The sequence below is a fragment of the Chanodichthys erythropterus genome, chromosome 10 (assembly GCF_024489055.1).
Source record: "Chanodichthys erythropterus isolate Z2021 chromosome 10, ASM2448905v1, whole genome shotgun sequence".
In the NCBI taxonomy this organism is placed as follows: domain Eukaryota; kingdom Metazoa; phylum Chordata; class Actinopteri; order Cypriniformes; family Xenocyprididae; genus Chanodichthys; species Chanodichthys erythropterus.
Window position 1 is genome coordinate 30713349 of NC_090230.1, and position 11015 is coordinate 30724363.

General features: G+C 37.0%; 1 protein-coding gene across 1 annotated transcript; it reads right to left on the minus strand.

Annotated features, from left to right (window-relative positions):
• Nucleotides 1–640: 640 nt before the first annotated feature.
• Nucleotides 641–8889, minus strand: gdnfa (glial cell derived neurotrophic factor a). The gene is made up of 3 exons (XM_067398942.1): nt 8389–8889; nt 7281–7493; nt 641–1278 (listed from the first exon to the last, which is right to left on the minus strand). Exons 2-3 carry the CDS (start codon nt 7465–7467, stop codon nt 749–751), a joined length of 717 nt encoding a protein of 238 aa, XP_067255043.1. The 5' UTR covers nt 7468–7493; nt 8389–8889; the 3' UTR covers nt 641–748.
• Between the last annotated feature and the right edge of the window lie 2126 nt (nt 8890–11015).

An 11015-nucleotide genomic window follows, 5' to 3' on the forward strand; every position in this document is an offset into this window, starting at 1 on the left:
TGCTGTCAAATAGATTAATCAAGATTTAATTGCATCTAACAAGTTTGTAAATATATTTGTAAATATATATATATATATTACACTAGGAAAAAAACTATATACACGCAAATTTCTAGTTATTTTCCTAGTATATATACTACAAAAATATTATATATATATATATATATAACATTTTGTGAAATATGTGTGTGTGTATATATATATATATATATATATATATATATATATATATATATATATATATATATATATATATTATTTTATATTTCGTTTTGATTTGTGTTGCACAGATGAAAGAAGTTCAAGCAGGTTTGGATCAACATGAGGTTGAATAAACGTCAAACTGTAAACGATTCCTTTAAACACACATGCTCAAATTTGGCACCATCCAAGATAGAGAACAAAAAAAACCTCCTTAAATAAATAAGAGAAACAAACACTCTAATACAATGGATCGCAATAAATAACAATAACTTAATTAAATCTCAATAAATACATTTTCATGTATATATATATATATATATAGCTTTCTGGATATTAAATGTTTGGAGTCTGTTGTTGCGGCGTCTCTCACTGACAGTGTAAACGTGATAATCCACTGAAGACACGCTCCTTATTCCACCAAACGATGCTTGTTGCTGTACAAACACTCAATCGCTCAAGCCGTTAATCTTGTGGTTTGGTAACAAAGTGAATACTGAATATCTCTCTGTGAGAGTCCCAGTCTGACGCGTCGAGAGCTCCTCGGTCAAACGCACGCACACTTTTTAGCGGAATGCTTCTTTAGCGTGTGGTATTCCAAGCTGTCGTCCAAGAACGAGATGTCGTCGTCGAAAGCGATCGGCCGACAGCAAGTCCGAGACGGCGTTTCCTTGTCCAGCTTCTTGTTGTGGGTGAGGTTGTTCAGGATCTTGTCGTAGTTGGTCTCGGCGTCGTAACACGGGCCGCTGCAGTAGCGGAAAATCAGCTCCTCTTTGGTCCTGTAACCCAAGCCCAGGTCTGTCACGTTGAGGTGGATCTCTTTAAGGAGGCAGCCACGCCCTTGACCTTTGACCCTGTCGTCTCGGCTTTCCTTTCGGCCTCGCCCGCGACCCCTCTTCCTGTCTCCGCGGCCCCGTCCCGCCCTCTCTGTGTTTGTTGCTCCTTTTTGTCGCCCTCTGTCCCGCTTCGGTTGAGAGTCGAGGTCCATGTCGGGCGACCTGCGCAGACGGCCGATAGTCGCTTCGATGAAGTCCATTATGTTCTCGAACTGCTCCGGGTAAAGGCCGTTTACGGCATCTTCAAAAGAGAGAAGAAAATATCATTCAGTTATTATTTATGCACAATTTGTGATGTTCCTCATTTGTTTTTGGATAAAGCATCTGCTTAATGGAAATGTAATTTAAAATAATAAGTCATTTGAAAATCTAAAATGAATCTTTGTGTTGTTATTGTTAACTAAAACTATATAAAATAAAATATTATGTTTAAAGCAAAAGTTTATAATATTTCGGGTATAATTTTGATTACTTTAAGTACTGCAATTACTAAAACTGAAATTGAAATAAAAAATAAATAGACATTTAAAAAAAATAATAAACAGCAAAATTATTAAAATTAAAATGAAAAAATATAAAAACTCATTAAAAAATTAATAAATACCATGTTAATGATACTAAAAGAACACTGATATGGATTTTAGTATAAATTTGCTTATAGTTTTTAAAAACTAAAATTAAAATAAAAACAAATTCAAAATATTATTAAATACCATATTAATGATGCTAAAAAACAATGAGAGAACACAACAAAATTACTAAAACTTAAACTAAAATTCAAATTAAATATATCAAATTTAAAATAATAATAAATATCACATTATTGATGCTAAAATAACACTGGCATGATTTTTAGTGTAAAATTTGTTTATAGTGACCTAGAAAAAGTGCAGAAAATTTTCTTTTACATTTAAAAACAAAAAACATTTTCCAGTTTAAATGAGATTCTGATCTACAAAATTATGAAACTAAATAGACTTATTTAAAAAAAAAAAAAAAATATATATATATATATATATATATATATATATATATATATATATATATATATATATATATATATATATATTATTCAAAATTACTCAACTAAAAATTAAAATAAAAATGAAAAATATAAAAATAAAAGCTAATAAAAAATATAACAGTGATGCTAAAATAACACTGGTATGATATTTAGAAAAAGTGCAGAAAATTTTCTTTTACATTAAAAAAAAAAAACATTTTCTGTTTATTTCAGGTTTAAATGAGATTCTAATCTACAAAATTACCAAACTAAATATACTTATTTAAAAAAAAATAAAAAATACTCAACAAAACTTGTTCAAATAAAAATGAAAAATATAAAAATAAAAGCTAATAAAAAAAAAACATATCAGTGATACTAAAATAACACTGTTATGATATTTTTGTATGAAATCTGCTTATAGTGACCTAGACGAAGTGCAGAAATATTTCTGTTTTACATTATTTAAACATTTTCTGTTTATAAAAGAGATTGTGGTCTGCAGATCCTCAGCGTTCTCCCAGACGTTTGGACTTCACTGTATATACGACGCTTGTTTATTTGTCACTATCGGCCATCCTAAATAATGGCGGCTGACTCACGGGATCTCTCCTGAACTCACGGGTGTTTTCATCTCAGGACTGCGATGGAAAATCTTATAGATGATGACATTGAGGTACAGCAGAATACATCTGCTCAACCGCAAACTCGAAACATGCGTGCCGCCCTCGTCTTAAACAAAAGCAAGCGCTCGTTTGATCTGCATGTAATACACCATGATTTCATTACAGTTGAAACTTAAAGTCACTCGCGCTCGGTTCAACCCAATAGACCGGATCACAGTTCTCAGAAAAGATCTGCCACAATGATGGTGTGTACAGTCTCGCTCTTAACAATGATTTAACCTGATGTCCGCTCAATGAGAAGAAGATAATAACAGCTGTTTTATTCTGCATGGAGTGGGTCACCTCATGATTGGGATCACATGACCAACTTCTCATTTTAATGTCTACAACATCACCAAGGCTTGCCCCAATCTGCCTGACGGGGGCGCTACAGTGGTGAAAAGTACGAAATGGCTCCTAAACGGTTGTGCATAGGCCTCAAGTGTCTTATATCGTTGGAATCCTCGGCTCAAGACGGACAAAATGCATTTCGCTCGTTGCGCATTTTTCAGTATTTCGGATCGTTTGAAAAACCTACTTTTGCGAACTATTCCTAGCTTTTTCACCCAATCAGAATCAAACCAGTGCAGCAAGATTTTCTGGAGTCTGATTGTCAATATTTATCAAAAAAATCTTGAAATTTCGATTAACGGTCACTAAGGGCCGCCAAACGTTTGAAGGGGGCGCATACACTTTTACTTAAATGGCTATAACTCGTGAACGGAATGAGATATTTTCATCAAACTTGGTACATCTATGTAAGAGCTCATTCTGTGGTCGTGTGGAAAAGGAAGTGGTGACTGGCCACTTGGTGGCGCTATAACAGGAAAAAAACATGAAAATGGCTTCACCGTTAGTCCGATTGACTTGAAAATTGTCATGGAGTGTCTTTGTCCCATGCCATGACCGTCTTTGAGGTCATTGACGTATCTCAAAAAGCATGTCCTCCATCAGCCAATGAATTTTGAGCAGCTATCAGACAAGGTTAACGGAGGCCGATCAGAATGAAACTTGTTGGGCCTGTTTGACTCACAGCCCGCTGAGAAATTCAAAAGAAATCAAGTTTTTCACGTGCGTTAAAGGATTGTGTATCATGTGATTTTTCGCACACGCCCACAATGTTCATACCACATGGTAGAACTCCTCATTCGGAGCAACTTTTCCTCTAGGACCGCTGCTGTCCATCGAATCATTCATTAAATATTGGAGAAAAAAACAACTTTGGCGAACTAGTCCTAGGTTTCTGGCTCAACCTCGGTAACTGTTAATATGCTTTATAAACCATATATTTCCTATGGTAAATTGCCTGTATTTGCTGTAAATGGTCTTTTCCATCTATGATCAAGATGGTTACAGGCTTGCTAATTAAAACATACCTTTTAAGCATGTGCTTAAAGACATTAAAGCACTTGAATCCTGATAATTGCTGCTCGCAGCTATATTTAAAAATTCCAATTACAGTAACTTAAATCTTTTGCCGTTAGGTCGTTCAAGCCAGTGCAACATGAGCAAAAATGTACCAAAACCATTTATAAGCAATGTTTTTACCAATCAGGTGGAGACGCAGATACTGTGGTAACATGCAAAGATGCAAATTATACGTCATCAATCGTGGTTCACTCTTGCAATCACTTTCAACGTCTATTTCAGTGATTTTCATGTCTGCTATTCCATGCAAATATCACTTACAGCACATCTAACATGCATGAACACCAGCAGATGCACCATATGGCAGGTAAACTGAAGTTTTCTCTGTTGGACTGAGATGATTCAGATGCGATGGGAATTTTGTTTAGCTGAGTTGCAGTCCTGATGCGAGGTGCCAGATTCGAGTAACCTTTACGCTGGTGTGGTTTGTGTAACAGTTATATGATCTACAGTGGTACCAAACACTGGCTGTGTTTCAAAACTCTGTGCTGCCTACCAAGACACGATGAACGAACAATGCATAAACATTTCAACTCATGGACAGCAGAGACCCAGCCAGCATGCTTAATTTAAAGGGGTCCTTGATTATCATTTGACTTTTTTAACTGTAGTTAGTGTGTAATGTTGCTGTTTGAGCATAAACAACATCTGCAAAGTTACGACACTCAAAGTTCAATGCAAAGGAGATATTTTCTTTTACAGAATTCGCTGATTAAGGACTACAACAACCTTCTTCCTGGGTTAGTGACATCACAAACCCTAACATTTACATAAACCCCGCCCCCGAGAACACACAACAAAGGGGGCGGGGCCATGTTGGGCTGCTTTAGAGAAGAGGAAGAGTTGTTGTAGTAGAGTGCTGTTGACATGCCGTCATTTTACGCCGGACTGCTTCACAAACGAGGGTCAATTCAACACAAAAGATGAACATGACGGCACATGCTAGTGGATGAGTTGAATCAACTCCACAGCAACTACATCAATTTATCCACTAACCATTCAGAAACGTCTAAAAGTTGTAACTTCTTCCTGAGTCTCTCCATCAGTGTCGACTCCGGTTTGAACAATGTAAGGCTGAACACTTTCCTCATTTTGGCTGCGTGAGATTCTCCAGCTTTGTTGTTGTTGAGCTGTTAAAGCTCCGCCCTCTTCTGGAAAGCGGAGCTCATTTGCATTTAAAGGAACACACACACAAACGGCGTGTTCTTGCTCACACCCAAATAGGGCCAAATTTGACAAGCTATAATAAATGATCTGTGGGGTATTTTGAGCTGAAACTTCACACACACATTCTGGAGACACCAGAGACTTGAGATCTTGTGAAAGGGGTGTTATAGGATATAAGTATGTGTCTTAGTTCAGATAGACACCATATTTTATTTAATGCAAAACAATGCTATGTTAAATGTACATTATGTTCAATATGTCACACACTCTTAGAAATAAAGGGTTGTTTTGCAGCCATTTTTTGTTCCCCAGAAACTTTTCAGTGATCGGTTCTTAAAAGAACCTTTTTTTTTTTCTTGGCGTGAAGAACATTTTAATAATCTAAAGAACCTTTGGTAACACTTTACTTGAAGCCTTTATGTATAATGCATTATATCTTTTCAAAATTGTAACCAAAGTTAAAATGCATTATAATATTTGCAGATGCATGTAAAACTGGTTGTTTGTCATGTGATTTAATGCATTATACTTTCTAAATGAATATATAAGTAGAGAATAGATAAACCTATAGACTAAACACGTAAATGAACTGCAAGAACGCATTAAAAGTCTTCTGTTTTCAGAGAGAAAGGTGTCATTTAAGTGCCCCCTAAGTTAATAATTAACAGTTTTTTACAACGGAAGTGATTCAATCAAAAACCTACTTTAGCTCGATAATAACTTTTACTTAGAACTGCTGTAAAGCCAAAACAATCTCTGTCCATTCATTTTCCTGTTATCACTGTGCAGCTGCTTTGAAACAATCTGTATTGTGAAAAGCTCTATTGAAATGAAGTATTATAATGTATTATAACTGTGGTTACAATTATTCATGAGATCAAGCAATGCATTATAAGGTGCATTACAAGACATAATTAATTGTTTCTAAATCGTTTTCCACTATGAAGAACCTTTTGTGCATGTTAAAGTTTCTTCATGTAACCACAGATGTCATTAAAGAACCATTTTATGCATCAAATGTTCTCTTATTTTCTATATTTTGCATGCATTTCCAGCTAAACGATTGGCATCATGCATTGAACGGACTCAAAACCTCATTTTCAGTGGCTTCAGATCGCATGCACTGCATGTCCTTCAGCAGCGCAAAATGACTTCTTCACCGTTTTCAGTGGCTTCCAAACTGCCATTTACAAGAACACTTTTTGGAGCGATTCAGCGGACTAGAGACACTGATGCATGTAGGGATTGAATCCCCAAGACAAAAGCCACTGAGTGATTCAACATGTGTTTGTTTTCTGCAGCTCCCATCGTCTGTTGTTCACTGTAGTTTCAGTGCTTTATGCAAGGACGAGTTTTGGAAATAAATTCATGCATATTTTACAAGCCAATAGACCGGATTGGTCAGCCGAATGCAAACCTTTCCACGTGCTGCGTTGATTCTGTAATTTTCGAAAGTTCCCACGATGCACGATGAAGCGTGCGGCATACGCGTCATATCGAGACTACTGTGTGTAAAAGACGAGGCCGCTATTAAACATCTGGAGCAGCTGCTGAAATGTGCATCAGCGCAATGAATGCCTTTCCTGTCACGTCAGTATCTGTCAGTGTTCGGGCAGCACCTTACGTGTGAGAAAAGGTTGGAAAACTCGGCGTTAAACGTAAACAATCCGTGCCTTGTTCAACTCCACGTCAAGATTATAAAACAATGTGACTTTAAAGCTCATCCTCTGTGTTACAAGGCCAAGATTTGTTACGTACAGTAAAACATGCGGTGCTTACGAAGGGAATGTTTCAGCTGAGGCACATTTAACATACTCTTGACCAGTGTATTGTCACAGTCGTGCATCTGTGCCTGGGTTGCTCAACATGCAGCTATGTAAGTAATTGAAAACAGCTCACAGAAATTCTCCATTGCAATTGAGGTGCAATACATTAACACCGTATAGTGGTTCGATTGGTAATGCATGCATTCTGACTTACATTGCTCCTCCATGGAGGCGTGCTTTTGGTTGGTGGTTTCAGGTTGGGAGTCAATGATGGGGTCCAGAGCGGGGCTCTCACTGCGGACGACAGCTCTTTTGGATGGCTGCAGCTTGTGGAAGAGGGGACGTGCGGAAACGGAGCTCAGGAGCAACAAACACGTGGCTAGAATGTCCCATAACTTCATTTTAGACTCAGTTCCTTTGAGGGAAGCTGCAACGGTGCAAAGGTAAACATGAGTATGTGCAGAAGAACATGACGAAACCTTTCAGAGACTTTTGCATGTGTTAATTTGATGGATATGGTGTTTGTTTTGGTACTCGGAGCTACCGCAAGTCGGCCCAGAGGGAAACGGTTCAGAAAAAAGAAATTATATTAAATATTCTGATGAGGGCCTCCGTGAAATGTGTTCTGTAGGCTGAAGCCCAGTTAATGCCGAACAGATTTCTGTCAATAATACAGAGCAGAAAAATGCGTGTTTTCTGCCAGAGTTTTTCCCCATTCCGGATCCCGAAACTCCTGTTGATGCAAAGGCATATAAAATCTACCAGTTTCATGAATGTAATGATGTTTACAATTACTTTTATGGCAGTAAATGACGCTTTACTCTGAATAGCTGCAATTGTTGATCATTAAAACCTGCTTTTTCTATTTAATCATTATATTATCTCAAGCTTTTTGACATTTTATAAGTCAAAAGAACAGGTGGTTTAGATATTTAGTCATTCTGTTTTATATGCAATCACAGCCACTTAAATTCAAGTTTCAAGTATTTTAGCTACTAAAATGAGTATTTTAAAATGCATTGCTTATTTTTAGTGTTGTGAAGTAAACTCTTAAAAAAATAAAAATGAATAAAGAATTGGGTTTTAAAGACGTTAGGAGAACCTTTTTAGCTTCTTCAGGTGGTGCTTCATTTAACCCAGAATATATGAGGAACCTATAATGAAACATTAATAACTTTCCTTAATTTCCAAAGAACCATACAACTCAACTCAAGAAATCTATCGAATGATTTTATATGTAAGAGTGCATGGAAAATGTACTGTAAAAATCAATAAGGAAACCCTATATGTGTCCAAATGCAGAGAAAACGATCTAAACTCACCTTAAATGGGGTCCATACAGACCAGAGCTTCAGAAAAGCCAAATTCTCAGCAAACCGGCAAACATTGAAAGATCCAAAAGATAAAATCCGTGCGTTATCCTCAAAATATCACGATTCCAGGTCCATTCACAACATGTTATCCACTAGATCCAAACGAAGCGCGCTCTGAAGTGTCCAGAGCTTCTGACGCGCAGCTCAGCTCACTGTGCGCAACGCGACGCGCGAGACTGTGATGCTGCCGCGCGCCGCGTCTGTAAGAGAGAAAACCAGCAGCAGCAGCAGCAGCAGCAGCGGGTCAGATGAAGACATCGGGATGTGGATCCGAACTAACTGTAATAGTTTCCCGTGTCCATTAGAACGCGCCGCATTCTGCCTCCGAAACGCACCGCACAGGTGATGAAATCCAGGTGAATGCTTGTTAATATCCGCACAGATCAGGTGAAAGTGAAGAAGCGCGCTGTTGTCCGACGGTGTGTGTGTGATATCTGTCAGCACACAGGAGTCATGATCCACACGCGCGTCTGCGGAACGCGTTTGACGCTCACTCTGGGCTCAGAGCGCGTTTAAATACGCTCACGGGTTCGAGCGCGCTGACGTCACTCTCTGGCCCCGCCCTCGCATTTCTCATGCTCTCAGAACTCAACATCCACACTAATAAAGCTGTTTGTCAGCACCAACACAAATAATATGAAGAGTTTGTGTTGAAAATGAGCAACTGAGAGAATTGCACAAAGCAAAATCTCAGAGCTGTCACTGAACTAAATATCTCAATCTGATGACTATATTAATTATAAAATACCCCACGGCTTGAAATAATTGAACACAACTGGTGCTATTTAGAGTAAATCATGTCTAAATCCATCTTTTGGATCTTTCAGTGTTACCATACCATGAATTATCTTGCAATGTCTATTGTAATAAATACCATGGTATTAATCTGGTACCGCCACAGTGTTTTGAAAGGGAGATTTGTGGTGTTTGTGTGTCATTCCACAGCTGCGTCACACAGTCTTTATTAAAACCATCTTTACTTAATCAAAGGATCAGTGACAGCCGTTTGTTTAGACTGTAAAAACCCGTCTGCCTCTGAATTCAGGCTAAAAAAAAAATGAGATCATCTAAGCTTATCCTAAATATTTCTCTTATTTTTAATTCTAATCCTAAACACATTTGTGTAAATGTAATCTTTGTTTTTTCTTCAAATGCAGAAGTACAACAAAGTGATTTATCCTGAAACTGAATTTCTTGCTCAGGATCTAACTGATTGAACATTAGTTTTGCAGAAAAATACCTACATATTACAAAATTAAAATTTAATGGATTGATGCAGAGATGCATTTAGTACAAGATACTGATAAATTGCTAAAAAATGAAATGCAAATAAATAAATCAGTGGCAGCAGATGTGTGTCTGTATGCTTTGTGAATAATAGTTGAAATGAGGAGGAGGAGGAGGAGGAGGAGGGTTTCCCCAGCTGAGCCTTCGTCCCTCCCGAGATTCCTTCTCATCTACTCATCGTTTCATCTGAGAGAGTTTTTCTTGCTACTGTCATCTTTGGCTTCCCTGAGGGAGTTTGTGAGGCTCTATTCATTTTTAAAGCTCGTTGGGACAATCGGCATTGTGAAGAGCGCTATACAAACAAATTGAATTGAAAAAACATGAATTGAATTAAAGCTGCATGGCATTAAAGCGAAGCTCTCTAAACATCCTGCCATGAGTCTGAAAGCACATCCATGCACATGAATTACTGGAGTGAAACATGAAGGCATGGTGGTTTGAGAAGTAATGGTTATTACAATGTTGTTAAACTGTTTTTTTCTTTCTTTCCTTCTTTTAGTATACATGCAGTTCTTATGAATGGAACCTTGTTTCCACCACTAACTAAAAACACAAAAAAAGGTCATTGCAATTTTTTTTCTCACAATTCAGAATTTTTTTTGTCGCAAGATATAAAATCAGAATTGCGAGTTATAAAGTCAGAATTGAGTGATATGAACTCGCAATTTTCAGAAAAAAAATTTTTCCCTCACAATTGCACATTACAACACTCAATTGTGAGTTTATATCTCACAATTCTGACTTTATATCTCACAATTCTGACTTTATATCTCACAATTCTGACTTTATATCTCATAATTCTGACTTTATATCTCACAATTCTGACTTTATATCTCACAATTCTGACTTTATATCTCGCAATTCTGACTTTATATCTCACAATTCTGACTTTATATCTCGCAATTCTGACTTTATATCTCGCAATTCTGACTTTATATCTCACAATTCTGACTTTATATCTCGCAATTCTGACTTTATATCTCGCAATTCCGACTTTATATCTTAGAATTACGACTTTATAATTCAAAATTCCGACTTTATAACATGCAATTTTGACTTTCCATCTCGCAATTCTGACTTTATATCTCGCAATTCTGACTTTATATCTCACAATTCTGACTTTATATCTCGCAATTCTGACTTTATATCTCACAATTCTGACTTTATATCTCGCAATTCTGACTTTATATCTCGCAATTCTGACTTTATATCTCGCAAATCTGACTTTATATCTCGCAATTCTGACTTTATATCTCACAATTCTGACTTTATATCTCGCAATTCTGACT